The sequence below is a fragment of the Globicephala melas genome, chromosome 5, assembly GCF_963455315.2.
Source record: "Globicephala melas chromosome 5, mGloMel1.2, whole genome shotgun sequence".
NCBI lineage: Eukaryota > Metazoa > Chordata > Mammalia > Artiodactyla > Delphinidae > Globicephala > Globicephala melas.
The window spans coordinates 36043047-36061717 of record NC_083318.1 but is presented as its reverse complement, the minus strand read 5'-3'; the positions used below and the strand labels follow the sequence as shown (position 1 = coordinate 36061717).

General features: G+C 46.2%; 1 protein-coding gene across 7 annotated transcripts in view; it reads right to left on the bottom strand.

Moving 5' to 3' along the window:
- C5H4orf50 (chromosome 5 C4orf50 homolog) overlaps positions 1-18671 on the bottom strand; it is a 116260-nt gene that overhangs the window by 77436 nt on the left and 20153 nt on the right. For 5 of the 7 annotated variants that reach the window (XM_060299145.1, XM_060299144.1, XM_060299146.1 and 2 more), the window contains exons 6-9: positions 15670-18210; positions 8157-8330; positions 3984-4040; positions 1189-1371 (exon numbers count right to left, since the gene is read on the bottom strand). In XM_060299145.1, the coding sequence (XP_060155128.1) occupies positions 1189-1371; positions 3984-4040; positions 8157-8330; positions 15670-18210 (2955 nt within the window). The remainder of the gene's footprint in view (positions 1-1188; positions 1372-3983; positions 4041-8156; positions 8331-15669; positions 18211-18671) is intronic. The other 2 variants (XM_060299149.1, XM_060299148.1) reach the window with 1 other exon arrangement.

Here is an 18671-nt window from a genome sequence, read left to right as displayed (position 1 = left end):
TTGAAACCCTCGGGCAAAGGGATGAGCACTGGACTGGGAGTCTGGGGCTCTGGATTCAAATTCTGGCTCTGAACCAAGTCGCCATGGCCCTGAGCAGGCTCCCTGGCCTCCTGGTGTCCATGTCCGCTGTGTGGCAATTTGGACGAGAGGACATCTAAAACCCTGAAGGCTGTGGGGGAAGGAAGGGACAGGGAGGGTCGGCCTGCAGAGGCTGGGCTGGGAAGGCTGAGGAAGGTGACGCAGGCCTGGGGCTACACTGCCCAAAGCAGGCCCCCCTGAGGGCAGATGGAAAACAGGGCTGGCTGTGTGCACAGCAGCAGCTGCATTTCGCCCTCGCATCATCAGGAGCTGTGCTAGTCTGGTGGGGGCACAGCTGGCTGGTCCCCAGGAATGGGGCTGTGCGCCTGAGTACGTATGCGCGCTTGCGTGTGTGTTTGTGCATGTGCGTGTGCGCACGCATGCTCATGGGCAGACTCAGCTGAGCACCTGAGGGTGCTGCACGCACACAGACACCCAGGTACCACTGTTGAGAGCCAGGCGGAGACCCGGGAGCATGTTTACTAGACCTGGGTCAGAACTGGTATCCATCACCATCTGCACTACCTCGTAGCTGTGTGACCTCAAGAGAGACTTCCAACCTCTCTGAGCCTGTTTCCTCCCTCTTCTGTAGACCATTAGGAGAGGAGATGCTCATTCATTTACTTTGTTGCTTCATTCATTCAACAAATATTACCTGAGCAGCTTTTCTGTGCCAGGCACTAGGGAGACAGAAATGGATATGAAGCAGCTCTGGTTTCAACAGAGAAACGCTGACAAAACTCCCCCAACAGTAGGGGGCAAATCCCTCGAATGTCCCAGGTCAGTCATATCCACGTACAATGAAGGACGGAGGGGCGTGTGGCTAATCCTGTGGCCCGTGGAATTAAGAGCAGACTCCTGGGCAAGGTCACACCCGAACTGTGCCCTGAAGGATGGATGGGAGGGCTACAGGACAGACAAAAAACTCTGCCAGAGGAAGCAGTAAGTGCTAAGGTCCTGAGGCACACGTGAAAGACCCATCTAGTGAAATAAACGCCACGGTGCTTGTCTGATGCTGAATTGACACAGGGCAGGGCAGGCAGGTGGAGGGTAGGTTGCTGAGCTCACAGCCCCAACGGGAAGAGGGCAGGGCTGTCTGTGGGAATCTACCTGTGGGACCCCCGGAGCCAGGAAGGTGGCCGCGTACTCAGCCAGCGCCGCGTCATTCACCATGTTGCTTGCCGTCTCGGAGAGCTGGTGGTTCTCCACCCCGTGTCTGTGCAGCTCCTGGAGCAGGTGTGTGATCAGGTGGTTCCTCTCCCGACACTTCTGGACCAGGGAAGCCAGCTTAGCCTGAAAGGGTGGGAGGGAAGACACAGTCAGGTGGGTCCATGCATGCAGGACTTCCAGGGGGGCTGGATGACTGAGCTGGGGGGCAGGGCATCGGCTCCCTGCTCTGCATCCCGCAGCCCTGCCTTAGCTCAGCCTCCTCCCTGCAATCCCTCCCTCCACCCGGAAGCTAGAGGCAGCTTTGAAAACAATGGGCCGCACTGCTGCCCACCACCCCAGGGGCCCTTCACTGCTGTCTGGATACCTTCTGGGTGGGTAGGCGGCGTGGGCTTCAGCCAGCTATGAGACAAGCTCCTCTCTAGCCCTCGACTTGCTCATCTGTACCCTGGGCATCATCAGGGCACCAGGACCAAAGGAGATGGTGCAGGCAAAGCACGCACACGGGGCCAGCCCAGCCAGGCCCTCATGCACAAAAGGTCAGACCTGTCCCTGTGCCTCTCCCGCCCGATCACGACCACCGTCCTTCTCACTCCTCTTTTTCCGGACACACTGGTCCACTCCCAAACTTCCTCATCACTCCTTTGTAGCTCTTGTCCCAAGCCCAGAAAAGCCTTGCACAGATCCATTCAGAGGCCAGACTGGGCATCGTCTCCCCAGGCAGGCTTCCCTCATGCTCAGGACTTGGGTCTCTCTGTGCCCAGGCTCCTGGCTTCCTTCTGTCCCAGCAGTTAATCTTTGTATCTCTGGGTCTGTCTCCCACATAGCCTGGGGGATCCTCAAGGTCAAGACTGACACTCCCCTGGATCGCCGGCACCATCCCTACGCCGTGGCTGGGCACAGCATGGCCCATGGGAGAGATGTGTTACATGAGTGATGCGAGTTCGTGACCCTCCCACCATGAAATGACCTCCCACATTTGTGCATGTCTGGAGGGACTGATAGACTCTCGCCATCTCCTGCTCCATCGGAGGAGGTGATGACCCCTTCTTGCCAGGACTCCCTTCTAAGCCCATCCCAGAGGGTCATGGACCTTTGCACATCAGTTTCTAGGCAGTGATGTCTGGGTGCCCAGTACTGCAGGCAGGCAGCACAGGAGGGTGGGCTGACCTGGACGCTGGGGTGCCCCAGGCCCCCTGAATCACATCCTTAAAACATCGGGGCCTCTTCATTCAGCCAGCATCAGCTGAACACCTACTATGTGCAGCTCTCCCAAGAAAGAGGCCATGGTTGATGGTGACAATGACTCCACTGGGCTCTTGGAGAGACAGTGAGGCCAAGGGGAAGGTTGCAGCCTTTGGTATCAGACAGAACTGGGTTAAATCTCGGTTCTGCCACTGAGTAGCTCTGTGTGACTATGGGAAAGGCACTGCATCTCTCTGAGCCTCAGTTTCCCTATCCATAGAGTAGTGTTCGTGTTCCTGACCCGTTCCTGACATGTTGAGAAACTGTGCTATTGAGAAAATATGTCTGGAGTACCTGGCACATGGCAAGCATTCAACAGAGAGTGGCCATCGTCATTAGAATCCTTACAAAACCTCCCACGCCAGGTTACGAATCACAGTTTCCATCTGCAGATGAGAAAACTGAGCCCCCAGCGGTGAACGCCGCCCCTGGGGAGGGGCTGGATCTTGAACCCAGATCGCTATGGCTCCTCCCTCCAGTCTGACCTCTTCTGCTTAGGCCTTGCCTCGTGTGAATGACGTGGTGCTGATACCGTTTCCCTTTCCATCTTGAGTTTGTAAAGCGCTTTGTCGTGTACAAGGGGTTACGGTCCTCATTTAAGTAAATGGTATATAGCAAATGATGAAAATGATGAAGGAGCAAGAAAGCCTCCCATTTTCAAGAGCTTTACGCTTTGTTCTCCATTTTTCCATGGACACCATCCATGGAGGGTCTGAAGAAGCTGTGAGAGCAGCCGAGCAGAATTACTGTTATTTCAGAGCGAGTGGGATTTGGCAAGTCAGTGGGGTCCCGGGGCTCAGCCACGTCCTTCTAACTCCCAGCCGGAGCCCCTCCTAGCCCACCCTGCCCAGAGAGTGGAAAGAAAAAGCAGCCCCGCCAGGTCCACTGCCCAAATCCAAGTGTCATATTTGAGGTGACATGCGTCACCTCAACCAAACTACACTTTCAATGAGCACGTTAAACCCTGTGAGCCAGTAATGTCATTTCTGGGAACCTGTCCTCAAGAAATGTCTAGATATGTGGGGAAAACTGTTCTAATAAAAAATGTGCAACATGGTGTTTATGTGCAATAATGCAAAAGAGAGCGGGAGGGAGGGAGAGAGGGAAGGAGAGTGGACAGAGGGATTTGAACACCCGAAAGGGTCCGGCAGCTTTATGAACTGCGGTGGCTCCTGCTTTAGACTGCGGCATGAACAGCAGCTTCAAAGGCTGGTAAAGACAAGGACAGCCCCTATATGGGTTATACTCCCAAGTGGAAAAAGCCAGACACAGACGTACAGGTATAGTAGGACCTCAGACACGTGGAAAATATACTGGAAGAAAATACATGCAAATTCTAGATTCAAATAGGGACTTGGGGTGCCACTTGCCCCTTTCCTTCTTCTTTCCAGTGTTTTTACACGATAGAAATGGACTACCTCCTAATGGGAAAAATACTAAGCTCTTTATTCTTTTGAAAGGGACATTTCATACTGATTTCACACACGTATTACCTTCAGAGGAGTCACAGCCAAATTTGCTTCCTGGTGCTTTTTCTGAAGTGCATCAAGCTGAAAGAGAACCGAGATCTTTGAAAACGTTGAGCCGTGGATTACACAGCTCGGTGCGTCCACAGGCGAGCCATGCTCAGAGAGCTTGGCTCTTATGCCCCTCTTTCCCCACAGGAGCTCTCGGTGGGAACAGGGACCTTTCCCATCAGCTCCTCGGCCAGATCCGAGGAGGAAGGATGCTCTGAGCACTGGAGAATGAGCTCTGCCAGACTGCAGTTGCCAGGGCCAGTTCTGTTGCCTCGTACTTCAGGAGGGAAGCCTTCCCCATTCCCCATGCAGAGGGGCCAGCGTTCTTTGGTGTGGTGTTAAACCTGTAGGTTCCCTAGCCAGACACCCTAACCCCAGCCCAGCCACTCACTAGAACTGTGACCCCGTGCAACTCAAGTCTTCCTCTGCCTCAGCTTTCTCATCTGTAAAGTGGGGTTAGTACTAGTGTCCACCTAACGGTGAGGATTGGATAAGGACTTTGTGAATCGATTCCTGTAAAGTGCTTAGACAAGGCCTGGCATCTGGTCAACATTCGATGAATATACATCATTATTACTCTCTGTGGCAGGCACATGTGTGAAGCCACCTTGTACCTTCCAGCCCAGCCCAGCATCCAGCTGACTACCACCAAGGGATCCCCACTGATGCTTTGCAGAGCAGAATTGCCCAGCCGAGTCCTGCTTAAATTCCTGTTCCACAAAATGAACATGTCTATGCATCTATTTCGGCACACATTTCTGAATATATTTGAAGAGTAAAAGGCCGGCTCCAAGCAGACTGTCTTCTATTCAAAAGGCACACAGTAATAAGCTACAATACGACAGGTGCTCTGTGAATTCTTCTCACTCACTCTCTGATTCCCTCTGCAGTCAGTACAAGAAAGCTACATAAATAAAAGTACTTCTTCCTCTCCCCTTGAGCTCTTCTGACCTCTAATACTATTTTCAACCTTACATACCCATAATCAGAATTCACATGTGTATATACACACACACACACATACACACATGAAACTATACTATACAAAATGTATTACAGCTTGCTTTTGTCATTTAATATAAAATCGTGGTGTTAATTCCATGTTATTACATACAAACCGATCACATTCTTTTAAAATCTTGCATATTATTTAATCATGAGGTTGAAACAAAATTTATTTAACCAATTCTTTGTTTATGAAAACGTATATTGTTTCTGTTTTTTTGCTTTACAAACAAGGCTTTAATGAACATTTCTATATTCCTATTTCGGCACACGTTTCTGAATACATTTGAAGAGTAAAATGCCAGCTCCAAGCAGACTGTCCTCTATTTGGAAGGTACATGATAATATTTGCAGGCTTGGGTGAAATCTTCTCTCTACTTCAGTTTAAGAAATAGCATGAATATGTTTCTGTGAGCTGTGTATTGGGGCTTTTGCAATTAAAAAACAGACGAGAAGAAAGTGAAAAGACAACAGAATGGGAGAAAATTTTGCACACCCTATAGCTAGTAAGGGACTGTATCTAGAATATATAGCAAATTCTTACAACTCAACAACAAAAAAAGAAACAACCCAATCACAAAGTGGACAAAGGATCTGAATAGACATTTCTCCAGAAAAGATATATGAATTGCAAATAAACACATGAAAAGATGCTCAACACTATTAGCCATTAAGGAAATGCAAGTCAAAACCACAGTGAGAATAACCACTTCACACCCACTAGGATGGTTAGCAACAGAAAGACAGACAGTAGCAAATGTGAGAATGTGGAGAAGTTGGGACCTTCATCCATTGTTAGTGGGAATGTAAAATGGAGCTATCAGAGACAGACCTGAAAATAACTTTGATTGAAATGTTTAATAATTATATTACAAGAATTTAATCAGAGAACTGGAAGCTATAAAAAATTAGTCAAATGGAAATTCTAAGACTGCAAAATACAATACCTGAAATGAAGAACTAAAATAATGAGTTTAAGAGCAAATTCGACTCACCTAAAGAGTATTACGTAACATACGGAAGATGGATTAGAAAGAAATATCCAAACTGAAGCAGAGAAAGACAAAAAGAATGAAAAGAATAAAAAATAGACTTAAACATATATTGGATAGGGTAAAAAGGTCTAACATGTGTAACTGGAGTTCTATTTTTCACAGGTCAGTGACAGACAGGACAAAAACGTCATCATACCTCCTACGCTGGTTGAGGGCACAGTAACAAATATACCTTCATTAATTGCCTTGGCTTTGGAGGTAGGTGCCAATACTTTGGAAAGCAAATTTGCAATATGTATTTAGAATGAACACTATTTCTTCTCCTTAAACCAGTAATCCCAGTTCTCTGAACTATTGTATATAAACAATGATATATAAATTAATGGAAATAACTATAGATCCAACAGTAGGGGAACAGAAATCACATCCACCCCATAGATTACTGCACAGTCCAAAAAATAAGGGACAAAAAGGCTATGAAACAACATGGACGGAGGACATAAAACTCCATGTACAGTGTATTCGATTATACAAAGAATGCATAAGAAGGAGTCGGAAATCACTCCAAAATGTTGATAGTGTATTTTCACCCATCGCTTTGCCAAAAAAATGTAAAGTGTGATATGATTCAGGGTAACAAGTTGTAGCCAAACAAATACACTCATTTATTTATGGTGGGAGTATACATGATGCAACATTTTGGAGGGTTATTTGCCATTATCGATCAAAGTTAATTATGTACATAGCCTTTGACCCAGTAACTCTTTCACTAGGATGTAGCAGAAACATATCCCAAGACAGATGTATAAAATGTTCGTTTGTAAAGCAAAGTAACAGAAACAATTTAGATTTCCATAAACAAAGAATTGGTTAAGGAAGTTATGGTTTGGTCTCTTGAAAAATAATATGCAAGAGTTTAAAATAATGAAGTTCAGTTTGCATGTATTGATACGGAAATATCACCAAAATGTTTTATTAAATGATAATAGCAAGATGCAGAATGTTTCTTATGGTATGATTTCATATATGTACATACACGTACTGAATGTGGGTAGATAGGGTTAAAATAAAGGAAGTTAGAAGGAGTTGGGGTTGAGGGGGAGAAAGGACTATATTTTTCTGCATTTTTTAAAGGTTGAGATAATTTTAGATTTACGTACAGTTTAAAAAAATAATACAGAGAGATCCCTTGTGTACTTTGCCTGGTTTCCTCTAATGGGAACATTATGCAAAACTATAGACTATTACAACCAGGTATTGATGTGGATACAATCCACCATTCTTTTTTTAAAGGTTTATTTTATTGATGTACAGTTGATTTACAATGTTGTGTTAATTTCTGCTATATAGCAAAGTGATGCAGATATATATATATATATGTATATATATATATTATTTTTTGTATTCTTTTCCATATGGTTTATCACAGGATATTGAATATAGTTCCCTGAGCTATACAGTAGGACCTTGTTTATCCATCCTATATATAATGGTTTGCATCTGCTAATCCCAATCCACCATTCTTACTCGGATCTCTCCTGTGTACGTTTGTGTGTGTGTGTGTGTGTTCCAAGTTCTGTACAATTTTATCACCTGTGTAGGCTTGTGTCTCCACCACCACAGACAAGATACTGAACCGTTCCAACTCCACAAGGACCTCTCTTGTTGCTCTTTTATATTCACACGCACTTCCTCCTTACAGAGAAAGGACTTTTATTTATGTAACATTTAAAAAACTGTTTGACAAAAAGGAGGACATGTCAATCCATGGAGGAAATATGCCTTCTGAAAAGAATGAAGTTATATTTGGTTATCTACTTGGAGAAAAAGGTAATCAAATGCCTTCCTCATAATCTATCCCCAAATAAATTGCAGATGGATTTATTTAAAAAAAAACTGTTTGATTTTTTAAAAAGCCATACACATGTATTATAATTTTTAGATCTAACAAAGGTTACCTGGATGGAGGGATTACAGGCTGGTTTTTCTTCCCTATACTGCTCTGCACTTTCAAAATCTAATAAATACTTACAAACTGCGGGAAAGGGCCAGTGAGATCTTACCTACTTCTTTTTTCTACTCTCAAAACTTTCCCAAGTGAGGGAACCTTGGTTTTCAGGCGGGAAAGGGAAGCGTGGGCCCAGCCTACCTTGTCCTTGAGCTCACACCGGAGACGGGCAGCCTCATCCCGAGAAGCCTGCAGCTCCTGGTGTGCAGACCCTTGGTCTCGGAGCTGGCACTGCAGGGTCAGCACTTGGTGACGCAGTTGTCTGACGCACAGCCTGAGGTCCTCCTTGGAAGCCTCAGCTTCAGGGTCCTGGAGCTGTGGAATCACAGATTTGACTGTAATTCTTAGGTAATCTTCCAAGTAATTGGCCTTAGCCAACAGACAGTACCCGTTTTCCTTCTTAATTTGTTCTCCTGCTTACAATAAATTCCACAAAATAAAGTAACAGAGATCACTCCAAAAACTATTAGCCAGATAAACATCATTCTTATCCATATATTATCTTATATTTTCAGTCTTTCTGCTATGCCCTTACCCAGGTGCCCTTACCCTTGAATGGGAGAGTTGGAGAGGGTCTAGGGAATCACAGAATAGCATTCTAGAGTGTTATTTAAAAAAAAAAATTTTTTTTTCACACATGAAAAATATGTGAAATGGCATGGTATTCCAGAGTCTGTTTTAATAGACATCAGTCACCATTATACTGAAACACAGTATGATGAATGAAATTTAGTGTTCAAGTCCAATTATGAGATGCTTATTACACTAAACCTTCATGTATTTCTATGGAACAGAATATACTGCACTTTCCCAAAACACTCTTCTTAAATCAGTACAAAATAGCCTCTCACCCTTCTTGGGTCAAACACGAGTGGGTTTCATATGAACATCAAATAGGGAATTTCTGGGAGGGCAGAAAGTGAGAAAAAAGGGGCTGATGTATCACCATGGGAAGTGTGGTCAAATGGCAGTGACGCCACTGCCCCCACTGGTTCTGGACTCCAAATTTTTATTTTTTAATAACGTATACATACATATACATAAACATGCATATATATGTATATATGCGTATATATATATACACACACACACACATACATCCCCACATATTTTTTTCTATATACGTTTATATGCCATAGATATCTTTTGTATTCTGTTTTCCTCCCTTAATACCATGTCATGGTCATTTTTCCATATCATTAAATAATGTCGAAAACCCTGTTGTTAGTATCTATGCAGTATTCTGTGGCATGGTGAACGCTCAGATTATTCTAATATACTGATGCTATAATTGGGGCTGAGATAGAAAGCCTTATCTGACACACCTCTGTTTCTTCCCCTGAGATCATCAGAGGGGAATTTCTATGTCAAGGCCCTGAGCATCATTAAGCTCTTGATTCATGCTACTAAGGTGGCCTTGGGCAAGAGCAGCCCTGCTAATAGTAGAAGTTCCAATTGCAATGTGTCCAGGGTCCCAGAAACTCAGAGATGTCTCCAATGCCTTTGCTCCCGGCCCTGGCAGTCTAGCTTTCATTGAAAGCAGCCACCCCGGGAATGGAAAGCCCACAGAGATCATCTCTTCCACGTGTTCCTGACCTGGGTGTGAGATGGCAGGAGAGAGAGGATGGAAGGGAGACAGAGACAGCAGAGTCAAGGCGACTCGGTGGCCCATCAGGCCTCTCTCTTGTAAGCAAGGAATACGAGAGCAGAATGTGTTGTTTTGTTTTTTTTAGTTAATAGAAATTCACAGATTGTGGGCCTGAGATTCACAGGCTGGGCCCTGTCAAAAACAGATGGGTGCTCCGAATGGTTCCGTAAGATCCAGCTCCAAGATTTGCAAAACGACTTGGCCTTTCCGGGAAGTTTGGTGCCTTTGCTGCCTCTCTCCTCTGCGGTGATTTGGGCTTCATCCCCAGGGTCCTAAGACAGCATCCACAGGACATTATTCTAAAGAGAATAAAAGTGTGGCGTGGAGGCCGGCCCTGCCTGCCACGTGGGACCGCCCCACTCAGTGACCCTTGTGAACGACCCATGACTCACTTGCTCCCTAAGAGACCTCAGAGGCACGTGCTCCAGCCACAGGCTGCACTTGGGCTGGGAGCCCTGGGGAACACGGCCCTCGGGGAGCTCTGTCTGGTGGGGGAGGTTGACGCAGAGATAAGCCACTAGCACAGGGCGGTGAGGAGAAGCCAGGAGGCCGCCGGAGCCCCAGGGAAGCATTAAATCAAAGGCGTCCACTGCCACCCAGCAGTGTGTGGTGAACGCATAACAACCGCTCTCCAGGGAGGGAGAGGCACACGGATGTGTAGCATGTGCTGATTTCCGTGGTTTAAATACCATCGTGGCCAACTGCAAGCTACCAAAATGGCACCACGGAAAGCAGAGCTGGGGAGAGACGTGCCTGAGTCGCCTCTGCACCGAATCCATCCCGGGGGATTGGGAGGAGATGCCCTAAAATGAGACCTAGATGGTGAGCAGCAGTTCTCAGGAGAAAGCTGGGGTGTGGGAGGGCCGGGTTGAGGAACTAGGAGCGCGGAGACTAGGGAATGTATCTAGCAACGGCTGAAGCTCCCCAGGGGCCAGTTTATAACTCACCAAAAGGAGTTTGGACTTCATACCAAGTGTGACAGGAAGACCCAGAGGGTTTCAGGTTTTTATTTTAAGCAAATAAAAACAAGATCAGGTTTGTAACCTGGGACGAGGGAAACAGGAAGCTTTCTTCACCCTCTGCCTCCTGCCCATCAACAAATACCATTGATTCTAACTCTAGTTTTTACCTGGACTCCACTCTTTTTTTAAAAAAAAATTCCTCTATTCTAGCATCATCTCTTGGCAAAAATCCTCTTGACTGTTCTCCCTGTGTCCTCTCTGTGTCTTTACAGCATCAAAGATCACATCATTTTACGACAGAAATTTAATCATGTTGTCCTGCTGAAAACCCTCCAATAGTCTCCCACTGCATTTGGAAGTGATCATAACCAGAGCCTACAAGGCCTCCCGTGATCTTTCTCATGACAACTTTTCCATCCTCATCTCATACCACGCCGCACCCATGCCCACCGTGATCCAGCCACACTGGCTACTTCTGCTTTTCAGCATGCTAGGCTCATTCCTGCCTCAGGGGCTGGCCACTTGCTTCTCCGTCTGCCTGGAATGTTCTTCCTTCGCTGCTCCTTTCAAACCTTGAGACTCTCAGCTTGAAATTCACCTTCTCAGAGTTTCAGTTCCCACCAGGTCTTACTAGCTGGGATTTGACAAGATACGAGGGAACTACATAAAAACAATTCTTTGCAGGCATTAAATGGCAGCCAATGCAGGGCTACAATCCATGAGAAAAAGGACGCACAACAAGGTGAGCTCTACATTGTCCCTGGAACATTTTCCAAACCATGGTTCAGGGAAATAGATCCCATGCTGAGCATGGTGGTCCTGCTAAGTGGAATCAGAGACTGGGGTTCAGGGATGCTATGACAGCTGGGGTCTGTGGGACAAAGCAACAGAGAGAGGTGAGCCGCAGAGAAGAAATCCAGACACTGTCCTAGAAATACCCTTGGGTCCTGGGCTGAATCATACGTGGTGCAACATAGTGTAAGACTCTGAGACCTAGCAGAGAACAGCAGCTGGGAGATCAATTGCTAAAGAGATTTTGGAGGTCACACACTGCTACAAAGATAGCAAAGTTCTGGCGTAGCCGAAGTGGAGAGTCTTTGGTGAATGCTCTGGGAACTCAGTTGATACCACTGAAAGGCCATGCCCTAGAAGCAAGGACCACCCTTGAGGAGTAAAATCAAGCCCTGGTACTGAGGGGAACACTGAAGTAGACCTGCACAGGAATAACGGTCTGCTGATCATTCAGCTACCTACCAGAGCAAAACTTACAACATGCTTTAGAGGAAGCTAATAAGCAGGAATCTCTACATGTTCCACATAACGTCCAACATTTAAAAAAAAAATTACTAGTCACATGAAGAAGCAGAAAAGTGGGCCTTAACCAAGAAATAAAATAGCCAATAGAAACAGACTCAGAGATAATCTAGATATTGGGGTTAGCAGACAAGACCTTCAAAATAACTATGATTCTATTTTTTAACAACATAGGAAAAGACAGACAAAAATGAATGAAAATGTGGAGTATTTCAACAGAGAATCAGAATCTCTTTAAAAGGATAAAATGGATATGCTACTGCAAAATACAGTAAATGAAATTAAGAACTAATGGATGGGTTTATTAGAAGACAGGACACAGCAGATCTGAACAGCAGAACTTTTAGTGAACTAAAAGACAGGTCAATAGAAAATTCAAACTGATAACACAAAGAGAAAAAAATAGGACAGTTCCAAAAGATGTGGGATAAAGTGAAAAAACAGTCTAGGTTTTTAGGAGAGGAGAGAAAAATAGAAAGGAACAAAATATTTGAAGAACTAATGGCCAAGAATTTTCCAAATCTGATTAAAGATATGACTCCACAGTTTCAAGAGGCTCAGAAAAACCAAGCAGGATAAACATAAATAACACTTCATGTAAGCACATCATAGTCTAACTGCCAAAACCCAAAGATGAAAAGCAAATCTTTAAAATAGTCTGAGGTAAAATGACACATTTCTTTCAGGGGAAAAAAAGACAAATTATTCCATTTCTGAACAGAAACTGTGGGAGCCAGAAGACAATGAAATGAGATCTTTAAAGTGTCAAAAGAGGGAAACATATCTTCCTATCTAAAATTGTGAATCCAGTGTGAAAAAAATCTTTTAAAAGTGGAGTTGAAAAATTGTTTTCATAAAAAGAAATTTGAGGGGATTCATCACCAGCGAAAAATAACAAAGTTCTTCAGGTGAGTGTAAAACAGATCCACACAAGTAGAAGACAGAATGAACAGCACAAGAATGTAGAAAGATATGAATAAACATAAAAGATTATTGAGTGTTTAAAACAAGAACAGTAATAGCACTTTGTAAGGTATATATACGTAGAAGTAACATAGTTGACAAAAATAAACAATGAAAAGGAATAAATGGAGTAAACTATTAAAAGATTTTTGAATTATTTGAGACATGGTAAAAGTACTAATTTAAAGTAAATTTTAATAATTAATACCTACAATTTGAAATTTCTAGGGTAACCACTAAAAGAATGACACTAAAATGTGTATCAAAATAAGCTAATAGAGAAGAAAATGGAATAATAGAAAATAGTTTACTAATACCAAAAACAAAGGCAGAAAGAAGGAATAAAAGAAAGGAGAACAGAACAGACAAATAGAAGAAACAGCAAGAAGGTAAACATAGAGCCAATTACACAATTATGTATGTGAAATGTAAATGGACCAAACACTCCAACTAAAAAGCAGAGGATGTCAAACTGAACTAAATTTAAAAAAAAAACAAAAACAGCCATATGTTGTTTCTAAGAAACATACTTTAAAGATACTGATAGCTCGAAAGCAAAAAGATGGATGGTGTAAAAAATTTATATACCATGAAAATACTAATGAAAAGAAACTGATGTGGTACTTTAATATCAGACAAAGTCAACCTTAGGGCAAGAAATGTGAGAGATAATGACAGATATTTCATCATGATAAGAGTCAATTCACCAGGAATACATCATAATCCTACATCCATGCGTATCTAATAAATAATTTCAAAACATATGAATTAAAACTAACATAACAAAAATAAGAAATAAACAAATGCACACTCAGAGTTGGAGATTTCAAAAGCCATCTCAGGGCTTCCCTGGTGGCGCAGTGGTTGAGAGTCCGCCTGCCGATGCAGGGGACACGGGTTTGTGCCCCAGTCCGGGAAGATCCCACATGCTGCGGAGCGGCTAGGCCCGTGAGCTATGGCCGCTGAGCCTGTGCGTCCGGAGGCTGTGCTCCACAACGGGAGAGGCCACAACAGTGAGAGGCCCGCGTACCGCAAAAAAAAAAAAAAAAAAAAGCCATCTCGGTAGATGACAAAACGAATAGACCATACATCAGTAATGATATTGAAGATTTGATCAGCATAATTAATCTGCTTGGGCTAATTAATACCCAGCAACTGCAGAATATTCATTCTTTGCAAGGACACATAGAATATTTACCAAAATAGACCATAACATGGTCAATGAAAAAAATCTCAACAAATTTCAAGATTAAAATAATATAGTGGGGCTTCCCTGGTGGCGCAGTGGTTGAGAGTTCTCCTGCCAATGCGGGGGACACGGGTTCATGCCCCAGTCCGGGAAGATCCCACATACCGCGGAGCGGCTGGGCCCGTGAGCCATGACCGCTAGGCCTGAGCGTCTGGAGCCTGTGCTCCACAGAGGGAGAGGCCACAACAGTGAGAGGCCCCCATACAGGAAAAAATAATAATAATAAAAAAAATAATAATAATATAGTGTATGTTTTCTGACAACAATGAAATAAAACTAGACATCAATAGCAAAACTATAACTAAAAAATTCTACAGATGCTTGGAAATTCAACAACACACTTCTAGATGACCCATGGGTCAAGGAAGAAATTACAATAGAAATTAAAAGCTAAACTTTGAACTGAACAGACATAAAAAGTACAACTTATCAAAATGTGTGGGTTGTACTTGAAACAGTGCTTAGAGAGAAATGCATAGATTTAAATGCATAAATCACAAAAGAACAGTTGAAAATCAATGATCCAAACTTTCAACACAGGAAGCCTGAAAAAGAACAGCCAATGAAACCAAAAGAAAGTAGAAGAAAGGAAACCATGAAGATATTAGAAGAAACCAATGAAATAAAATACAGACATACAATAAAGAACATCAATAAAACCAAAAAATGATCCTGTGAAATGACTGATAAAATTGGAGAGAAAGAGAGAGCGACAGAGACAGAGAGACAGAGACAGAGAGGCAGAGAGATTGGATATGAATATATACAAAGGACTCAACACTAAATATCCTACAGACACATTCAAGACCACTGGAAAAATAAATTTCATCCTAGCAGTCCTGAATGTCGAGTATTGTCCACAGATGAGGAAAACAACTCAGAGAAGTCACGGATGTAGTCAGCACAGACCTGGGTTGGAACCCTGTTTGACTGAGTTCTAAAGCCCACTGCTCTCTCCTTTCAAGACCCAGTATTCAGTGTGATAGAGATGTTGGCTAAAGCTATGGTGGTAATCAGATTGCAATATAGAAATGTATCAACTCAACACATCGCACATCTTAAACTTACACAGTGTTGGATGTCAATTATGTCTCAATATAAATACATAAATACCAACCAAAAAAAGACTCAATGTGCAGAATTATAACTTGAGGTGCTTGAAAAACTCCTTGGTCTGAAAGTAAAAACTCTAATATTAAAGTGTAAACACCCACTCCATGTCCCACCAGATACCAATTTGAACAGCCTGAGCAGAGGGGCAGACTCGCATTATCTTGTCCAGGGTAAGAATAAAGACTCTGGAGCCTGACTGCCCAGGTAGAGTCTGGGCTCAACCCCTCCTAGCTGTGTGACTCTGGGCAAGTCACTTAACTTCTCTGTGCCTACGTTTTCTCCTCTGGGAAATGGGGGTGGTGAGTGTTCCTCCCTCCTAGGGCTGCTGGAGGACACGGTAGTAAAGGGTGTGGTCAGTGCTATAAGTCAGCAAGATGATTAAACAACCATGCAGAGTCAACCTACCCGGGGGCCACTGCGTGGGGACTTCAGAGCTCGCCCTTGGTCTGCAGAACACCGTGGTCTTTTGTCGTCCTTCTCCAAATGTGCTTCGTTCACTCCTGCCCCATCGGTGTTTCCTTGCAGGGCACTGGATCCTGCGGCGTTTCCCCAGACCAGTGATGTAGCAGGAGAATCAGCACCGCACCTGGAATTCTCCAGGCCTAAACAAGGTTCCGTCCATCCTCCAGCCAGACCCATTTCCTGCTCCGAGGGTGGCCCAGGGCCTCTTGCAGTCAGTTGCTCTGAAAGCTCAGTCACCTGCACCCCCCTTTCTACAGCGTTCACCTGGTCCACCGCCATCATGTTTTTTCCCTGGAGATACTCCTCTGCTCTCACCAAAGGTCCCACATCTGTGCTGCTCCCCCACACGACTTCCCCCTCCAGGACTTGGATCCTTTGTAGAAGGTGTTCATTCTCCCCCCTGAAGGCTTGGATCATGTCTTCTATTCCCAGCACTATATCCTTTATCAGCTCTTTATAACTGACCCCAAGCTCCGAAATCAGTGCACTGAGCTCCCAGTTTTCCAGGGTGATGCACTCCATCACGCCTTTGGATTTTCGGATGCACGCAGACATGGCTTTCCTGAGCTGCCCAAGGTGTCCTTTCAATCTCTCGTTTTCCTCTTCAAGCTCAGAAATTTTGCAGTAACTTTTCCTGTTACAGTCTTCAAGGTCAGAAATGACCTGCACGTACTGGTCCAGCTCCCTCTTTACGTGAGAGATGTCTCCTAACAGCACGCCGTTATCCTGTTTGAGCGCAGATATTTTTTTCACATTTCTCTCCCTCTCTTTTTCCAGGACACGCAGTTTTCTGTGGCATCGTTCCTGATCTACCTGAAGCTTGGCGTTGTCACGTAAAACTCTGCTTCTCTCCGTCTTCAATCCAGAAATGAGCTGACGAAACCTCGTCCTCGCTCTCTCAAGGGCTCTCGGCTGCTGAGAGAGCTGGTTCCGACCCCACTCAGAGGGCCCCTCTGGCGGGCCCGGGCTCAGGCTGACCAAATCCAGCACCGGCCCTGGAAGAACTTCGCCGGTGCCTACGGCCTCATTCTCTCCCCGCTTAACGTCTTCATCAGGCTCCTCGGGGTTCGCTTCCTTGGCATAACAAATATCGAGATCCTGGTTTGCCAAAGCCTGCTGAGGATACGCGTCCTCCTGGCAGCTGTACCATCTCCGAGCAAAGCTCCAGTTCTCTCCTGCCAACGAGGAAGCTTTCCGGCCATGCCCCCCACTCCCAGGCTTCAGGATGGAGAGCTGCTGGAAACAAGCCTCCATCTCCTCTTCAAATTCCTCTATTTTTAACGCAGATCCCTCACAGCCTTTGCTCGGAGCCCGGGGATGACTGGTAGGGCGGGCCCCCTCGGGCCATAAAGCCAATCCAGGAGACGGTGGCAAACCTCCCTCCTGCAGTAGGAAAAGCATTTCCTTGGCTTCACAGTCCTCGGAGCTAGGCTCCTCCCGGACATCCCTGTGGCCCGGGCTGGACCTGTGGAGATGCGACAATTCCTCCTCCTCTTCCTGTCCTTTGTCCTCAGGGCTTTCCTCTGGGAGAAGCAGAGCATTTCCAGACCACACGCAATCTTCCTCCTTGCCCAGAACTCTCCTGACGGCTCTGCCCTGCTCTGCAAGGGTTGGAGCACCTGCCGGAGGCGGCCCATTGGTGCCGTGGGCCCTGGAGAAGGCGGCTGTGGGGGCCTCTTCCTCCTCTGATGATGAAAGCCCTCCTCCCCCTTCTCCCCCTTCTCCTCCTTCTTGGGGGCTCCAGACATGCCTTCCCCCCAACCCCCTCCTGCTCAGGGATTCAGGACCCTCCGTTGACACTGAGGCCTCCCCCTGAAGAAGGGGCAGTGGAAGCTCCCGCCTGGGCCCAGGGCAGGAGGTTGCAGCCGGGGGTTCGGAAGCCCCGTGCTCATTCCATACACCCTCTGGGGCCCAGACACCAGCCTCCAGGCTCAGGTTCTCACGGCTTTCCTGACTTGACTGAGCCCTGGCACCGAGGTCGTCCTCCTTCCTGCCGCTGGTCCTCCTCGCCTCCCGCATCTCCGGTCTCCGTCCTGGGGTTCCTCCTCCCTCCTTGCAAGAGTCTTTTAGGTCCTTGGGGCCTCTCCTGGGAAATCGGTGATTTGAAATGCATGGGGACTCCCGGCAGAGGGAGGCATCGTGGCTCCTTGCCGGGCGATTATCCCGGCTGGGGTGTCCTGCAGCGGAGGAAGCAGGCGGGGGCCTAGCCTCCAGCACCTGTTGGGCTTGCAGTTCTTCTGGGGAATCTTCCAGGAGCAGCTGCAGGAGTGGCAGGGGAGCCGAGTCCCCAGCCTGCCCCCAGGGAGGGCGTGTGCATGTCTGCATTGGGAGGAAGGACACCTGGGCCAGGGTGGCTGCTAGGTTCTGCTCTGAAATCCAGGCCAGCTCCACCGGGAGGAGTGAGCCGTCCATGTCCTGCCCCGGGGGGCAGCCACAGATGAGAAGGAGAGTCTGTTCGCCCAAGCTGGGCTCAGCCGGAGTAAACTAGGGGAAGGAAGAGAAGAGAAGGGGTGAAGCGGCCCCTTCCCCCATAGAGCCTCTCCCCGTCTCTCTGAGCTCATCTCCTCACCCAGCCATACAGGTCTTCCAAACACCCCGGGTCTGTTAGCACTCCAGGGCCTCTGCCCCTGCCCTTCCCTCTGCCCCCCCCGCCCCCCCTGCCACGGCTCACCCTCTGGCTTCCTTAACATCTCAGCTCAAACGTTACTTCCTCAAAAAGGCCTTGCTGACCACTTCCACCACTGTCTGTCCATTCACCCCCTTTCCCTCGCTCTGTGGCGCCCTCCCCTCACTCACATCATGTAGGATATGCGTGTGTGTAATTGTTTAACTCCTCCCATAGCCCTGCACTGTCCAATACGGTAGCCGCACAGGCCACACGGGGCTCTTCCAATTTAAAGCAATTCAGTGAAAGTTAACACTCAGTTCTGCACTCTGCACTCAGT